Genomic DNA, 18,283 nt, shown 5'->3' on the forward strand with positions numbered 1-18,283 from the left:
TTTCTTAGGACCCATGTTTTATCTAGAAACCGCTAAAAAAGCTACAAAAGCTAAGCAAATTATAGCTAAATACTAAAAACGCCATCTAAGGACATTTCGGGTCAAAATCCAATTATATCAAGTATGGATGCAGTCAAGTACCAGGGTTCTACTGTAGTTGAAGGTTGACTTCTGGGAGTGACTTTTAGTAGCTTTAAGGGTGTCCCACGACAATCACCTTCAGTTCTCTATCACTGAAACCTTTTAGGGCAGTATATGTGGCCTTAAGAGGAAAAACCAAACAAACTACGTTCTAAAAATAGGACCATTCTTTCAAAGTGAGGGTGAGAAAAACTAAAAAGTGAGTCTTAGAAACTGTAAGGAGCAGTCAGCTCTACACTGTCCTACTGACTCAATGGCAATGGTTTTCCAAATGTCTTTACACATGCAATAACAACATAGAAACTGGTAAAGTTTTATTGCACATTACGTATAACTTCAGTATCATTTCCTCTGTATTTTAATTTCAAAATGAAGGAAAAACCCTATTAGTATTACAGAGATTGGAGACATTAAAAGTCCCTCGTGAGAAAAGGGTCATATTCAATTTTATGAAAATTTTATATTGGGGAGGAAATATAGATCCTCTGCCCCACCAAAATGTAGACTGAAGCAGTGTAAGTCCACTATATTTCCACTCCAAGCCAGACAACCTAAGGGACTACAGTACAAGTTTCCAGAAAACTGAAACTAGGCATATGCCTTAAAGCTACCTAACTTAATGGTAACTGGTTATATCAGAATCACCTACTACCATCTTTAAAAAAATGGATTCCTGGGGTAGCTTTCTCGATGTACAGTATCAGAGCTAATTAGGCTAAGGCAAGAGTCAACACCCAGGCATCTCCAGTGCACAAGCGGTAAGAACCATGATGGTAAGACAGCACCATTTAAATATTCACCAGAAGCACCACAACAAACTATGAGACGAAACCTCTGAAGTCACTCATCTTTTTGAGTCAGAGTTGAAATATTTCACACAACTCAAATGTTTGAAGCTGGTTACTCACATTACAACCAAGTCTGTCCCAAATTGATGCATTGCCTATTTCCAAACAATTCCGATCTCATGCATCAAGCAATATGGTTGAATACTGCTTCTGGACCATATTCAGAAGACTGCAAACATGTGTAACATCCAAATATGGTGAAACAAAAATTATCTTGATGCCAAGACACACGATTCCTAATAAGATTATTTTCCAGTTTTTGTGTGTGTGAATGCTGATCCTAAAATCTGAAGATTACAATCCACAACATTAAAATCCAATCTTCAACAAGTCACTGGAATTGTGAAAACATGCCTGCAGGCATTAACTTTACTACAATGCCTAAGAGAAATCTTGCAACTGGCATCAATCTAACCCCTTGAATGTCCAGATGCTGCATTCTGACTGCCATTCAACGCCCAAGAGCAAAGCAGCCCACGCTGCACATGGTCCAGAGACTACACTCTCCTAGAGTGCAAAGCCCAAGACGAGGGGCTTGGTTAACGGTACCCAGTAAACTGGGTCTAAGATCAGCAATACAAGACTGACTACCCCTTCTAACCACATGTAACCAGAAGAATGGAGGGGATACTGGCTGGTCAAAGTGACAAATGCACACACACAAAAACTACCTTTATAGGCATTTCTCTTGACTTTATGCAATATTATAAAATAAGCTGCTTAGAGATAAGAAATAATCAGCAGCAATATAAAACAATTTAGTGATTTTTAGCTAAATATTTGAATCTCAGAAATCTTTAAGAGGTTCTTAACACTATGCAAAAAATAAGTAATTTTTTAAAGTCAGATTTCTGAAATCCAGGACAAACAACTCCTACATCTCGTTATCACTTCTAACCATGGGTTGAGAATTCACTTAGACAAATAGCTTTCACAACCTAACTAAAAGGAGGACAGCTTATAAATTTTCAAAATTGTTCTTCCCGATATGGACAGCTCGTGATCTTTGACAATACAACTTAGCATAATTTTGGCATTCCTTAATGGTAGTTTTATAATTCACTGAAAACTCACTAAAAGCTAAGCATCGTATTTGAGCATTTTTCTCATTCTGAAATCTTAAACCTCAATGGTCAAATTGAAATGCCAGTAGAAATAAATCCATCTGTAGAAAACTTTTATAATTATCACATGACAAGAAGCTGACATAAAAATTTAAACATTCAGGGAATAAAAACACTTCAGAGCAGTATAAAACTGTGAACACACTAATTCCAACTTGAAAATCTCCAGGATAACAGGATTACTGAAGAGTTGAGGTGACTTAAGCCAACTCAAAGTTGCCTGATTCCTGACATCAATACTGGATCTTTAACTTTATTGCAGTAACAATTTTTATAGAGGGAGCCACACACACAGACAGAATAGATTTAAATTCATATAGCACAATATTTACATTAAGTCACACTTTAGAAACCAGAAACTGAAGTACAGCTGAAGTTTGACAAGGGAGGAAAGCACAAGGCAAAACAGTGAACAGTGAACGCAGGAAGGACTGTCTGCTCTTGAAACAACTCCTGAGTTTCTTCGCTGTTGTCAGAAAACTACATCTTCTTAATCTGCTGGTCCAGGTCATTAAAATATGGGTGATTCAGGGCCACTTTCCCAGAAATGCGCTTGGCAGGGTCATAGACTAACATTTTCTGTGGAAATGAAGAGAAAAAGAAATAAAGTTTTAAACCATTTACCTCATCTACCAATAAGCAGGCCACTTACACTTTAATGCAAATCTACTGAATGGGCATTTCCATGAGCTCCACACGAAGTCACACCAGCACCTCGAGCTCTAGCACCCTACTTCTCAATTACTGTTCTGTTAGCAATTATGGCTAAGACATATAATGAGGTCACTGAAAACCAAGGTTTAATTTTAAGGTAACGAGTAATTGTATTTGTGTGACAATTAGATAGTCATCCTAAATGATTGACAACATTCTTGAAATAGTGGCATTAGTAGTTTCTAATCTCGCTTTCCCTTCAAGTTCCACATTTAAAGGAGGAGACCTGATATAAACACAGCCCAAATGAATTACGGCTAAGAAACCTAGTGTGAATTAATTTACGTATCTAAGAAAACACTAAAGCTTACTTTATTTAAAAAGTCTAACTGGCAGACTAGAAACACCCGTGTACTTTTACTAACAAGTCAACATGGAGCCTGACACCGATGATATTATAGATACAGGTATCTATTGGCCAAACATTCTATAATTTGCATAACAGCGCCAGCATCAAAGAATTAAGCAAGCAAAAGTCAGCCGTGACTCGGGTTGAGAAACTGACTTGCAGTACTGCTTTAGTTTCTTTCGAACTGGAGCCAAAGTGTCCCTAGAGGCAGACTCAGGGCAGAAGATGGAAGGGGCTTTCAATCAGATCAGCATTGATCACGCAGAACAAAATCCCCTCAGCAAGGCTCGGACAATCATGTTTCGCTTTCTTTTTAAAGAGGGAAAGGAATTTTAAGCATCAGTTTTATTCTTTCTGATATGGACACTCAACATTAAGTGAGACATGGAGCTCATGCAATAAAAGGTTGTAGAAACTCACATGGATCAAGCAATAGAAAAGAAGCTATGTCAGATTAAATGCAGGGTTTAGTGGTTAAGAGACTAAATGGCACCAACAAAAATTAAAAAGCTGCACATGGTAGCACAACTCAGCAACTTAGTCTGTATACAGGTTTTTCCTCACCGAGAGCAAATCCAAGCCATTTTCATCCAGGTTTTTGACGTGGGTCGCCAGGCTTCCGGGTTTCCATTTAGGAAAGGTGTTCTTATAGTCTTGTAAAGATTCCACTTCAGGCCACACTTCATTATTGGGGGTACCCAAAGCTCTAAAACCCACCAAAAAACAAAGAATTATTACAGCGTAAATATAAGCTCTCTCATACACACACTTCCATTATTTCTCAACTTAAAATTATTAAAAATAAGATAAAAAATACCTGAAAATCCTGAAGAGTTGATCTATTTCTGAATCCCCGTGAAAAAGTGGTTTCTTAGTTGCTAGTTCTGCGAATATGGTGCCAATACTCCAAATGTCCACGGGAGTCGAATAGCGAGCTGACCCCAACAGGACCTCCGGAGATCTGTACCAGAGAGTCACCACCTAACCAGAAAACATAGCTTTACACAGAAGACATGTAGTGTATCAAATAAGTTACATATTCTATTCACACGGATGGTCTGCAGTTAACTGCACACAAAATACTAAAGAAAAATATTTCATTTACCAAGTGCAGTGTATTAGGGGGAGCTGGTAAACTCATACCAAATCATGACAGCAAAAGAGATACAGCAGGGAGAAAGAGCCTCATCTTTTCACACACAAAAATCAAAAACACAACCTTGATTATGGATTTGGTGTTGACATCATTCAAAGTAGAGGTATAGATTGCCAGCTTAAAGGATACCCAGAAACAGGACCGGTTGACTACTAGGTCAGAACTAATCATTTAGTATATAAAGTATTTCGCCGTGGCTGAAAACATCACATCAAACATTAAACAAGAAGTTTCTTTTGCTTTAACCAATGGGAAACCAAATAGTAGTTAGGGCAAAGGTCCGCCCCCCACTACAATTAAAAACCTTTGTACGAGCCCCATAATCTAGCTTAGAGTGTAGGTAGGTACCTCCCTTTGCAGCCCCCTGGAGCATTCCAGGACTCCCTCGGGGGTGGTTTCCCCACACGCTTTGGGAGACACTGATTGAGAGCAATGGAAAGGAAGATAAAAAGAGATGATAGGAAAAAGCAAAGATATCTAATCGGATGAGCTGTTATGTTTTTCATCAGGGAACAGTCTCTGGAAGACATTTTCCCAATAATCTTTTACGAGTGTATTTAACATTCCCTTCCCCCTAAAGATACCCAATGAAATGTCAAGTCATCCGTATCACTGAGATAGCATGCTTGGTAGCTTCTGAATGTATCACCTGAATCCCTGAACAGTATGCTTCGAGCAATGACCTATGCCTTTTAACCTATCTTTTATCAGTGAGGTTCTAATAAGAAATAAACTGTACATTACTAAGAAACAGAATCTTAACATAAATAAATGTAACAAGGATTGAAATTTTGAGGTGTTAGCTACCATTAAAAAGCAGAATTTTTAAAGAAAAGCTTGCTCTGCATGCGTTGTTTCTCCAACACCTACATACTTACAAAGCTGACAAATGAAAATAGTTAAAGGTCTTAGTTCATAACTTCTCATAACATGCAATGGAGAGATAATAAATTGACCCTGACTCCGTGGGGCAGGGAGGAACTGGCCCCGTGGGTTTTCCAGGCTGTACGTCCTGATGGGAGCAGAAAGCCTCGTCTTTCTCCTATGGAGCGGCTGGTGTTTCAGACTGTTGACCCTGCCCCTGCGGTTACAGCCCAACCTGTTACTACCACCATGCCCCCAGGCTCCTAAATTAACACTAGCCGCAGGAGAGTCTGTATAATTAGGTTCTTGACTTACAGAACATAGAAAGTGATACAATAAGCACACACTCACACCCCCCCTCTACGTACTTCATGTGTGTATACTCTAATAGGTATTCCGAATGCCCTGGCAAGTCCAAAGTCGGCCAGTTTAATTGTGCCTTTGTCATCGATCAGTAGGTTTTGTGGTTTCAAGTCTCGGTGCAGGACTCTTCTAGAGTGACAAAACACAATTCCTTGTAGGATTTGGTACAAATAACTCTGGAAAACACAAGATAGAAACGAGAAACATAACAATCACGTGATTCCTAAATAATCTTTGCGAGCTCGCGTTAAGGCCATTAGTAAGCATAATACAGGAAATCATTTACTTTCCAAAAATGCTCTCAGGCCCTTGGAGGAGGATAGGAAGGAAGCATCAGGAGGTGTGAAGTCCAACTGCCTGGACATAGCACTACTTGTACACTCAAAGACATCAAGCTGATCTGTGGTCACACGAATCCATGCAGTCTTATCTGCTCCCTCCTCTAACTTCTTTCTTTCTTTATTTTCTAAGTCACTGGAGTTTTCTGTATAGAAAGCTCCTGGGAACTTCCTTCTAGATTCGTCAACCCCATTTCCACCTTGAACAAGAAAAAAAAAAAACACCACCAAAACTCTAACCCACGGTGTGGCTCTCGCACCACGGTAATCACGGTGCTAGACCAGAACTGCTCTACGCGGTTTTCCTGGCTGCAGTCATGCCCAGTAGACTGCCACGCCTCACACGGCACCGCTGTGTGGGTTGGAAGAGCCAACCGTCAGGACAGCTACACGCTGCCTCTGCTACCCGGGGGTTCTCATCTGGGGAAGGCTGATCCTTTCCATCTCCATCTTTACTTACACATTAATTTTCTCTCTGGGAACACTGGTCAGATTTCAAAAGAAATGGCATGCAGGTATTACAATGAACACAATCATCATAAAATACTATTAACAAACCAGAGGCAAATCTTTGTCACCAAGGTGTGTGACATTGGAGGTAAAGATCATCATTGAGCAGACATAGTAACGGTATTGGCATAATCAAGATTCAAAGCCAACCAGTTGGCACTGACTGGTCATTTGGGGAGGGGGCAGGAATCAAAGCAACACAAATGTTACAAAGAGGCACTACTTTTCCTGGCACGTAAGCAAAAAACTCTCCACTGATAACAGGCTCACAAAACCACCGCCGGTTATGGAGTCAATGCAAGCCTTAGCGACCATAGGGCTGATAACAGCCCCGTACGGTTTCTAAGACCAGTCACGGCAGAGGCACACTGGCACGGCTTTCTCCCACAGAGCGCCTAGAGGCCTTCAACGGCCAGCCGCCTGGTAAGCAGCTGAATGCGGCCACATGCGGCCCGCTGAGGACATTTATCTGGCCCGCCGGGTGTTTTTTCCCTGGTTTTATTTTTTTTACTTCAAAATAAGATGTGCAGTGTGCATAGGAATTTGTCCATAGTTTTATTTTAAAAACTATCGTCTGGCCCTCCAACGGGCCTGAGGGACAGTGAACTGGCCCCCTGTTTAAAAAGTTTGAGGACCCCTGTTTTTAAACAACGCACCATCAGGAACCTTAATAAAATGGGTAACTGCTAGTAATCTTATCACTTGAGTGTCTGTTTGGGAGAAACATGAACTGTTTTGCTCTGCATTCTCCTAACATATATTCGCATAAATTACAGGTTATATATTTGATTCAGTTGTATCTTTAACTTCACAAAGGGACAAATTACTAATGAAACGGGGTAATGTTTTTACCTTGACAAGTGAAGACTCCATGAACTGACCAGGAGGGATAGAGTCCAAATATTTCTTGAGGTCCATGGAAAGGAATTCAAAGATGAGATATAATCTGGAATCCTGCATAAGCACATCTTGAAGACTGAAAAATAAGACAATTAGGAGGGAAAAAAATCTAGTGAACACATACTAATGCTTTGTCTACAAATTAGAATTCTTTTCTAAATTCACTGTGGCTATCCATAAGAAACTTTCTATGTTAACAGAGCATTTTAGGAAAGTTTTCCCTAATTCAAAGGGGCTTCAAAAAAGAATCATTTAAAAAAGTCCATTTTCTTTAATTCCATTATTTCAAAAAAACCTTTTGGCTTTACTTCGTAGATAAAACCTTAGAAGTAACCAGAAGGATGAATTTGAAATGAAACCTCAGTATATGGGAGCCATGCATCCACCCGTAATCACGTTACAGAAGAGCACACGGAAGCTGTCTGCTTACTGCTCAGAGCCTGTCTTTCCCCTGCAATAAACTCTAGAAACAGTGTCGTCTCGGTTGTCCGGCGGCTCAAGCTGGCACTTTCCACCACTCAAACAGCAAAGTTCAAAAAAATCTGCCTGGTGTTTGCAACTTTTCGCCACAATCAAACTGAAAATCCTATTTGAGTTGCATCCCACGGGACATCCCGCGCTTCAGCCTAAGCCCTGCTGTCCCTCAGACAACACCTGGCACCAGTGCTCGTGTGTTAAACCTCCTGCTTTATGTAAAATGCTGTCACCAGGGCTCCAGAGTACGGGAAAGCAGCAGTGAGCTGAAGGGGAAATGGTGAGAAGCACCCCACAGCTAAAGCGCTGTGAAATTGGAGTCAGGGGTTGCTTGTCTGATTTGCCAGCAGAATGATGGCCAAGTCTACATTGTCAGCGTTGGCTGGTGGGAGGGGGTGGGAATAATTAAAGTAACTAATGTAATGAAAAGTTTGAAAACATTAAACAAAATGCAGACCGTGGAAGAGGTTGAAAAGTTCCTGTCAATTTGGGTAGATCCAAACAGAATGGTGATAGAGTATCGGAGACGTGACATGCGAGAAGGCTAACCGTCTCCATAATGACTTAATGAAAAACATCGCAGGATCAAGTGCTGAGCATCCCGAAATGTTCAAAGCCAGTCACAGCTCGTTTGAAAACTCCAACAAGAGAACGGGCAAACACAGGGGAGGGGCAGGGCAAATACAGATCAAGCCAATAAATTAGTGGGTAAACTTGCTGAATTCAAGGAGACTGAGGGTTTTGCTCCCCAATGCGTTCAACTGTGACAAAATTGCACTTTGGGGGAAATAAATGACCCAGAGGACCTTTATGACTAAAAAGGAAAAAGCATTGCCAAGCCTCTCTGAGAGACTCACTCTGCTCTGCAGGAATGCCAAAGTGAACCCATGGTAGCGGACCATTCCAAAAACCCGTGGGCTTTAAAGAGAACACAATAAAAGTAAGTTCATTTTATTTAATGTATGGTTTTGATATTTAATGCACTGCGCTGTGTTGAGATATCACACGTCAAGTTGATCGTGGATTTCTGAAGTTATACCTTTCTCAGAGCTAATAGCTTCATTTCACTTCAAGAGAAGTAGCTGATGGGTTTGAACTATCAACCACGTGCCTAGCAGTCCTAAGCTTAAGAAACAGCCCTGCAGGGACTTACTACGCACATGTCTCAGAACTGTAGGAAGGAGTGCTCAGGAGACTGGAGCTTTCAGACCAAGAGACTATGACTCTATTACCTCCTCTCTTTTATCCATTCTCAGCTAAAAAGTGGATTCTATTCCCATTATCCAAATCGCACCATAAACAACGCAAATAGTAAAAATTCCACACTGAAACCTCCCCTTGAAATGGCACACAGAAAATGTCTTCGTTCAGACACTGTGGCGTACCTTACTATATTTGGATGACGGAGTTCTTTTAGCAGAGAAATTTCTCGAATTGCAGTACTTGGAACTCCTTCTTCTTCGCTCTCCAGTCGGATTTTCTTCATAGCTACAATTTGACCTGTGATTTTGTGTCTGCCCTTGTACACAACTCCGTAGGTACCTGTGAGAAAGATGCCTGCTGTGTGAGACCCACAAAATATTTCTAACAAAGGTTCAAGTTACTTATTTACCCGACAAAATGCAAAGTAAAGATGGAGTCCAGAAAGTACTACCACTGTGATACCCCCAGCCGAGTGTTAGGCTTTGCAGAGCTTCTAGATGGAGCTCAAGATCAGCTCTTTTCCAGAGAAGAATGAAAGGTTACAGACCAAACTTTCTGTGAAATGCCTGAAGCTAAAGTTCACATCATTTACTACAGAGTGGGCATGCTGCAGGAAGTTCAATGGCCTGATTGTAAGGGCTTCAGACCCTGAACAGAAAGGTCAAGATAAGAACTCTCGTGTGGCAGGGGCGTGGCGTGACCACAAGGAACAGAAAGAACAGTAGCAAGGGCGACATGGGACACTCTGATAAGGGCTCCTTAATCAACCCTATGCAGGGCTGCTGAAGGACCAGCCCTGGGTTTCTCTGGAATCCAGTGCAAAGTGGTTAGAGCGCAGAAGACGCCACACAGCTTTTCTCCAGTAAAACTCAGACCATCATATACTGGCTTGCTGAGAATATTAGAGACTATTTGATCATTCATAATGTTTTATAAGCTTTGTTGTATTTAACGTTCTTGTGAAAATGGAAAAACTACATAATAGGGTTATAAAATGGCTGCCTAAAATACTGGCTTCCTTGTGCCAGATGATGTCAGTGGCGGCTGTGTTGGCTGTGACTCGAGAGGAGAGCCCCGTTTATCAGAAGGAGGCACTGGCGACTCCCTGCCGTCTTCACGACGGTGGCTGTTTGAGGCCAACCCACCCAAGAAACACTGCGCTCATCCTCAGGACCCGCCAACAAGCACACTCTACCCTCTCCTGTCTCCCTGATGCCGTGTCCAAAGCAAGCAGCCTCACTGTCCACACTTCTCAGGAACAGCCTGGTGGTGATTCTGCGCCAGCACTGCAGTGTTTCCGCTTTTCGTGGCCCAGTTTCCAAATGGGAACAGGGCGACTAAGAAGCCAGTAGCTCGAGGCTGGCCCACCTTAGTCATCAGACATCTTTGAGCAGAAACCCTAGAGGGCTTTTGTCCAATGCAATGCATCGTTTGATTTCTCAGCCACTGCCTCAAGGACACCAATTGTCACTTCAAAGCCGAACAAAATAATCGGCAGTTCTGATTTTCCTCCACTGACCATGTTGTGTAGCACTTCAGCTGTGAGGGAGGACTATCTTCACACTCGAGTGTCTTCTACAGGGAAATCAGTTAGAGGGCTTCAAGTGGACTTCATTTTTGGCAAGTGAAGCTTTCATCTGCATAATGCAGGTTGTCAATGAGCATAATCCCAATCCTGAGGCCACGTTTTTCAGACACACATGGATTGTTCTGTTCAGTATGAAAACTGAATGTGGTGAAAGAATCCAACCCACTACACATGTCTTCTAATTTTGAATGATGATGCAGCACTCCCCTGTTGCTGTAACCTTTCGATTCTGCAGCAAAATTAGCTTAGGATGAGTTGAAGGATATCTGGGTTTGTTTTTCAAAGGACCAAACTAAGTCACTTGCCATCCTGCCGGTTCTGACTCTCAGCAAGCCTATAAAGGTTCCTGAGACACTGTCTTATGGACGCATTCAGTTCATCTTTCTACTGTGAAGCAGCCCAAAATCGAGCCAAAGCACCGCCAGGGCATCTAACACAAGTGAAAATATAGGAAATTAACATCTAGTGGATCCCACCACACACAAGCTATCACCGTTAGTTTCAAAACACCATTAAGTGAGTTTACTATTAGAGAAAGTAAGAATTTGTGAGAGGGGTCATTAGGAGTCACAAATATTACAATGATTTTAATTCTCCAGAAATATGAATATTTGCTACATTTAATTCATTATATAACAAACATTTTTTAGATATTAGTACTAGGAGATACCTTAGAGGTTGAATTTTATACACATTTACTATTTTTAAAGTTTAAAAATGTTAAGCCAAAAAAAAAATGTTAAGCCACTCACCTTCCCCAATTTTCTCTATTTTGATATAATCTTCCATGGTTACTCAATACTTAATTGCAGATCCTAAAATGAGGGGATAAACAAAACTCAATTTTTAGTGTATGTGCTGCTGAAAAGAACACACTACCACTAATTCAACAGATGGTTTAAAATAACTATAAGCAAAATATTAACTGTGTGAATACAGGTCCCAAGTATTCTACATACATTATTATATTAATATGTATTTTATTGGGGCACTAATCCACCCAAGGGGAGGGTATTGTTTATATCTCCACAGGGAAAGTGGGACCAGACTTCAACCCAGTGCCGCAAGTGTGAATGCAATATCCCGGTGTGGAGTAGGGAACCAGTGGAGAGGTCTGGGAGGCTGGCCCCAGCACCATAAATTAAGTGGATCCCTGCCCCCTCCCCTGAAAAGAATTTGTTCCAAAGGACGACATTTACTCTGCAGCTCCAGGAGATGAACATATCTGATCAGAGCACACGGGAGCAGATGAAGGGGCAGGAGGAGAGAGTGGAGCAGAGCCTGGCCCACCAGGCCGTGATGATGATGTTCCAGAGTAGAGCAGCCAGTCCACAGAGAGAACATGGCTGGCCCTACTGTGAGACATGATGCCCCTCAGTGACTAAGGACAATACAGGGGACGGCACCAGAGACACAGTGTGGGAATTGCACCTGAACTGATCCCACCACACTGAGGCAAAGCACTGGGGGAGTGCAGCGGAACAGCAAGGGAATGGAGTGGCAAAGTCCCCAGGGAATGCTGAAAGTGGACTTTGGGGCCAGGGCGTGGTGCCCCAACAGTCTGAACTGGAAAACGCTCCTAAGGGCCAGCAAACAATCCCTGAACTAACTACAAGCTTTTCTCTTGTGAAGTGTTTTGTTTTGTTCTTTGTCAGTGGTTTGTTTTTGTTGTTTTGTTGTCTGGTTGTATACTGTTGTTTTGTTTTCCTCTGTCTTGTTTTCGTGCATGTTAGTGTCTCCACAGGTCTGTCTGAATAGGACAGGCTGGATGAACTATCTGGAGGAAAAACAAGGGGACTGACAATTCCGGGGGGACTTGGGGTGGGTGGGTAAGGAAGTGGGGTAACAAACACAAGGACAAGGGAACAACATGGGACCCAAAATGCTAGAGAGGGGGTAGTGGCAGGCCTGGTGGGAAATGATCAAGGGTAAGGTTGCTTAGAGAAGAGGTATAGCTGTAGCCCAGGTGGCGATGAAGCATGGTAGTAGGGCAGGAGGAAAGTCAAGGGAGATGGAGGAAAGAGCTAGGAGTCAAAGGGCATTTATGGAGGTCTAGACAAAGACATGTACATGCAAATATATATAGGAGGATGGGGAAATAGATCGACGTGTCTATATTTATAGGTTAAGTATTAAGGTAGCGGAAGGACCTTGGGCCTCTACTCAAACACTCCCTCAATGCATGAATACTTTCTTTTATTAAATTGGAACTCTATGATGCTCACTCTCCCGACACAACTGCTGGAGCCAAAGTGGGTGAACAAGTAAATGTGGTGAAGAAAGCTGATGGTGCCCGGCTAGCAAAAGAGATAGTGTCTGGGGTCTTAAAGGCTTGAAGATAAACAAGCGGCCATCTAGCTCAGAAGCAACAAAGTCCACATGGAAGAACACAGCAGCCTGTGTGATCGAGTGGTCCCAAAGGGATCAGTTACCAGGCATCAAAGAACAAAAAAATCATATCATTGACTGCACACCTCCATGATAGGATCGCTGAAGACAAATGGGTGCATAAGCAAATGTGGTGAAGAAAGCTGATGGTGCCCGGCTATCAAAAGAGATAGTGTCTTGGGTCTTAAAGGCTTGAAGGTGAACAAGCGGCCATCTAGCTCAGAAGCAAAAAAGCCCACATGGAAGAAGCACACTGGCCAGTGCGATCACGAGGTGCCAAGGGACCAGGTATAAGGCATCATGCAAAAAAAAAAAAAAGATATATGTGTGTATGTGTATATATATGTCTGTATGTGTGTGTATATATGTGTATACGTATATATGTGTGTATGTATGTGTATATATATATATATACCATATTGAATGAAGGGGAAGTGCAGAGTGGAGACCCAAGGCCCAAGTGTCGGCCAATGGAGATCCCCTCATAGAGGGGTTTAGGAGAGGAGATAGGTTAATTAGGGTGCGAGGTAGTACCGATGAAGAACACAGCTTTCCCCCAGATCCTGGATGCTTCCTCCCCCCAACTACCATGATCCGAATTCTACCCTGCAGGGCTGGAGGCACAGGGAATCCAGGGTGGATGATGCCTTCAGGACCAAGGGTGTGAGGGGCGATGCTGGGAGAGTGGAGGGTGAATGGGTTGGAAAGGGGGAACTGATTACAAGGACCCACATGTGACCTCTTCCCTGGGAGAGGGACGGCAGAGAAGGGGGGGAAGGGAGACTCCGGATAGGGCAAGATATGACAAAATAACGATGTATAAATTACCAAGGGCACATGAGGGAGGGGGGAGAGGGTAGGGAGGGGAGAAAAAAAAAAGAGGACCTGATGCAAAGGGCTTAAGTGGAGAGCAAAGGCTTTGAGAATGATTGGGGCAGGGAATGTATGGATGTGCTTTATACAATTGATGTATATATATGTATGGACTGTGATAAGAGTTGTATGAGCCCCTAATAAATTGTTTAAAAAAATAAAAATGGCTAAATCACAGTTGGAAAAAATATGTATTTTATACTGACAGCATACTGAAGGTTCAATAATTGTATTAAATAAATACATACAATAAATACATAATATTCACATGGGAGATATTAACAAAAAATAAGACTTGCAATAATATGGTCCCAGCCTCTTTGAATCTTATAAACTGAATATTGCACACTAGCATTGAGCTTCTCCTTAAATCAACTTTCAAATCAAGACACCAACAAAAGTTCATTGCTCCCAACAACCAAAAACAGGCAAGTGAGCAGGGGGCCTAGGTCGGTCATACCAATATAGTAGCAAATAGTGCTGACTGTATGTATGCTGACTTTTCTTAAGATATTAAAAAGAAAAAATTGTAAATGACATGTGCAAGAAGCTGAAAAACTGCTCAGACTGCTCATCCATTAGAATGTGCTTAAAACACCCAAACTATGTAGAGTTACTCATATGGCAGTTTTAAGCTTGCTTTTTCATTTTTAGCCAAGTAAAAATATATGAAGCGTGCTTAACTATCCCGCCTCTCAGGGTCTAACTGGCAAACCTAGGTACTATCACTGAGCATGCGAAAAAGAAAAGAGGAAAAGTACAAACCCCCATATAAACATCTAATCATGCCCAGCACAGTATCAAGAACAAAGTCAAAAGTGGTGTGCAAAACATCCCCCACCCCTCCAAAACAAAGACTTCTGTTAATAAAAAACAGCACCACCACAAAACAACTCCTATAACTTTATCTCTGTCTCCAGAGATAAAGTTTAAACCAAAAACACCCTCAAGCCTTCTTAAAACCAAACAATAGTTTAGCTTAACTAGTAAAGAATGGCTGCCTGAAGCATTGGCCTCTTTCAAAGAACCATCTACAGGGAATAAAATTGCCAACAGCAACTCAAAAAAATCACATAAGCCCTTAGGGGAGTCCAATGGAGGAACTAAAAGGGGTGGAAATTGCTGCACAAGTAAAACATAATCAGGGTCAATGAGCTGTACTTGCACAGCTGTCAAACTCGTGTATGTTATGCTGTGAATATATCTAACAAAATATTTTTAAAATGTGGTAGATACACTGATTTGCTGACACCAGACCCTCAGAACTTTCTCTGCAGCTGTCTAATGAAGGAAACTTCAAAGTCCATTAATAATTACCTGGCAAAAAACCATAGCCCACTGGTGACAAAATCATTAAAGGACCCACAGACTAGCGGGCCCTATTTTTAGTACCCACCTTTGTACCAAAGAAACAAAACCAAAGCCACTGCCATCAGGTCAATGCTGACTCACAGGGCCCGAAAAGGCCGGAGTCAATCTGTCCCTTTGGGTTTCTAGGATTGTAAGTCTTTATGGGAGGAGAACCCCATAGTTTTCATTCCCAGAGTGGCTGATGAGTTGGCCTTGAAATCCAACTCATAACCCACTACGCCTGGCCTGCTACCCTCATGGAGGGGAGCAGGGAGAATCAAAACAAAGTAGCTGTGATTAAATCATTTTATAGAACCAAAGCTGCCCAACACTGGACATGGATTTATAATTTTATAAAACGGCCATGGAGAACCTAGGCCAATTGTTTTTTCCCTGGATAAACTACATTTCACATGCCTAACGCACAATAAAAGGGCTTATTTCTCCCTCTGAACAAATATTTAAAAAGTCCATGTCCAAGCTGGTTTCCACTCTCCGGTTGCACCCATTTGGCCCAAAACCTGCGTTAGAATGCGTCTGAAATATACTCAGGCTCAGTATTAGGTGTTCCCTGTTGAAGACATACTGGGGGAGCTCCGTCTTCCTGTGCAGAGACCCCAGGCTAGGAACTAGAACACGAGACAAAGCTTGATAAAAGGCCTTGACATTCCTGTTAAAAGAACACGTCTCTGTCTCCCGGAAGCTCAGCACGTTAAGCCAATCCCACGGTACATAACTACAAACATTGTGTTTCTGAAGCGTGGGTAGTCGGGGAGCTCCGTTGTCTTGGAGCTCAGGGCACGCAGGGGCTAAGGGCGGAGGTGTTCCACAGCTCCTCCGTCTGGCATCGGTCTCCGGCAGGGGAGGGCTCTCTGCCCACCTGGAAACCCCAGTGAACAGCAGTCAGGCCTGAGGCGCGGGTTCGAGGCCGCAGCCCAGCACCCCACCGCTCAGCGCCCTCGAACAATGCGGACTCCGCTTGCACCCTGTCCGCCTGTCCGCACGGTGGCCGGAAGCCTCCTCCGTTCAGTCGGTAGCCTCTCCCTAAAAGGAGCCGCCTCTGACCGCGACCGCGACCCCGACCCCGACACGCCACGCCGAGGCCGGAGGGGCCCCGGCACTCCGCCGAGTGGGTCACCGCGGCCGGGAGCCCCCTAAGTCGGGCCCGGTCGCCACACACTCGTCCGGGCCCGGGGTCCGGGGATCCGTAGGTTCAGGCCCCGGCCACCCTCCGGACGCCCGGCAGGGCTTCACAAACCCCACCGCATTCCTCAATGGCGCCCCGCATCCGCAGCCGGAACAAGCCCCGGCCGAAAGGACCCCCATCGGCACGGCCCTGTCCCTGCGACTCTACCCAGCTTACCCTGCGGCGGCACGGGCGGCGGCGGCGGCGGCAGTGGCTACCACCTCCCCGTCGCTTTCTCCCCAATTTCCACGAGCCAGGTTGGAAACTAAGTGAACGCAGTTTCAAACTCACCGCGCTAAAGGGCCTCGGATCCACCAATCATATCGCCCGTAGACTTTCAAAGGAGCCAATCAGAGGCCAGTGACGCTTACGCCGGCGTTCCTGGGAGACTAGAGCGCGAAAGGGAGAGGAAAGAGCGGCTGGAGAAAAAGCAGGAGGGCGGGCGCCAATTGAGTCTGCAACGCAAGCGCGGTCCTTCATTCTATGGAGTGTTATCCTATTGGTTCTCGTCATCAAGAAGCTACTGTTAGCTGGGAGTTTCTTCTCTCCCATTATTATTACTGCTTCCCACAAAAATGATACCTCAAGATTCAATTCCTTCTAATACTAATAGTTAAAGCTAGTGTATACTTATGTTTTTATAAGTGAAAAGCTTGCAGACTGAACCTGTTTCTCCAAAATAGTTACCATCAGAAGGAAATAATGGAAAATTGAGTCTCATCGATCTAAAGAAATTACCTTATTGTGTTACAAATTACCTTTTGGTGTTAGACGTGATAAAGAAATTACTTTATCAATGTGATAAACAAATTACTGTACTGTGTTAAAAGCTTTTTTAAAGGGTTTAACGTTTTCATATAAGAATTTTAAATATACTTTAAATCAAAATCCAAACTCCCTGCTATCAAGTCAAGGTTGACTCATAGAAATCCCTGTGGGTTTCCTTTCTCCCGCGGGCCTGCTGCATAACTATTACAACAGGGCTCATGAAAAACACAAATATGAACAGATCTCTCAGGGAAACAAAGAACTAAAAAAAAAAATCCTTACTGCTATCGAGTTGATTCCAACTCATAGGCACCCCATAGGTCAGGGTAAAAACTGCCCTTGTGGGTTTCTGAGGCTGTCACCCTTCAAAAGAGTAGAAAACCTCATCTTTCTCCTGCGGAGCGGCTGGTGGTTTCAAACTACATACCTTGCAGTAGCAGCCCAACACGTAACCACTACACCAGGACTCCATGAGGAGAAAAATAAAAGAGATCTAAATGATACTTTATATAATCTCGTGTCCCAAACTCACTGCCCTCCATCAAGCCTTGGAGAAAGTTCTGCACTTACACGTCATTCTTAGGCTTTTTAGGAAGCCTAACTCTGTAAAACTAGGGGTGATGGAATCCTTCGGTAAGGATTTTTCTTTGCGCTGATACTAAGCAGACATAGAGCAAACAGTGACTACCCTGGCATTACAAATATGTATTAGAAGGCTTGACCATAATAAAGAATGGAACCGGGACAATACCATTGTGCTTAATACCTTGCCACACACTCCATCAGACCAACTGGTGGATTTGAACTGTCAGCCTTTAGGTTTAGCAGTCCAGGGTTTACCCGGAAGCACCCAGGGCTGATTTTAGTGAATAATTGTAACTTTCTCTTTGAAAGGCATAAGAAATTCAATTTTATAATCTAAAGCAGCGAGTTATCCATAATATTCCATGTACAGTCATCATAAAGAAGACCTCAAGCTTCCACAGCTGTGAGTCTAAATTAATCTATTTAACTTAAGTTATCTTTCGTGGCATTGTGGTTACCTGTTGGGCTGCAAACTGTTGTGCTGCAAACTACCCGGTTGGCGGTTCAAAACCACCAGCTACTCCACAGGAGAAAGATGGGTTTTCTTCTCCAAGAAACAGT

General features: G+C 43.0%; 1 protein-coding gene across 3 annotated transcripts; it reads right to left on the reverse strand.

The window, feature by feature from the left end:
• Positions 1-1,327: 1,327 nt before the first annotated feature.
• Positions 1,328-16,678, reverse strand: CDK1 (cyclin dependent kinase 1). 3 transcript variants are annotated; one of them, XM_075533984.1, is made up of 9 exons: positions 16,547-16,640; positions 15,928-16,063; positions 11,325-11,387; positions 9,167-9,323; positions 7,260-7,383; positions 5,565-5,735; positions 3,994-4,157; positions 3,741-3,882; positions 1,328-2,692 (listed from the first exon to the last, which is right to left on the reverse strand). In XM_075533984.1, exons 3-9 carry the CDS (start codon positions 11,359-11,361, stop codon positions 2,594-2,596), a joined length of 894 nt encoding a protein of 297 aa, XP_075390099.1. In that variant the 5' UTR covers positions 11,362-11,387; positions 15,928-16,063; positions 16,547-16,640; the 3' UTR covers positions 1,328-2,593. The 3 variants fall into 3 exon arrangements, with proteins under 3 accessions (XP_075390099.1, XP_075390100.1, XP_075390098.1); XM_075533985.1 differs by lacking the exons at positions 15,928-16,063; positions 16,547-16,640 and adding an exon at positions 16,661-16,678; XM_075533983.1 differs by lacking the exon at positions 15,928-16,063 and having other exon boundaries at positions 16,547-16,664.
• Positions 16,679-18,283: the final 1,605 nt, after the last annotated feature.

The sequence above is a fragment of the Tenrec ecaudatus genome, chromosome 16, assembly GCF_050624435.1.
Source record: "Tenrec ecaudatus isolate mTenEca1 chromosome 16, mTenEca1.hap1, whole genome shotgun sequence".
Lineage (NCBI taxonomy): Eukaryota > Metazoa > Chordata > Mammalia > Afrosoricida > Tenrecidae > Tenrec > Tenrec ecaudatus.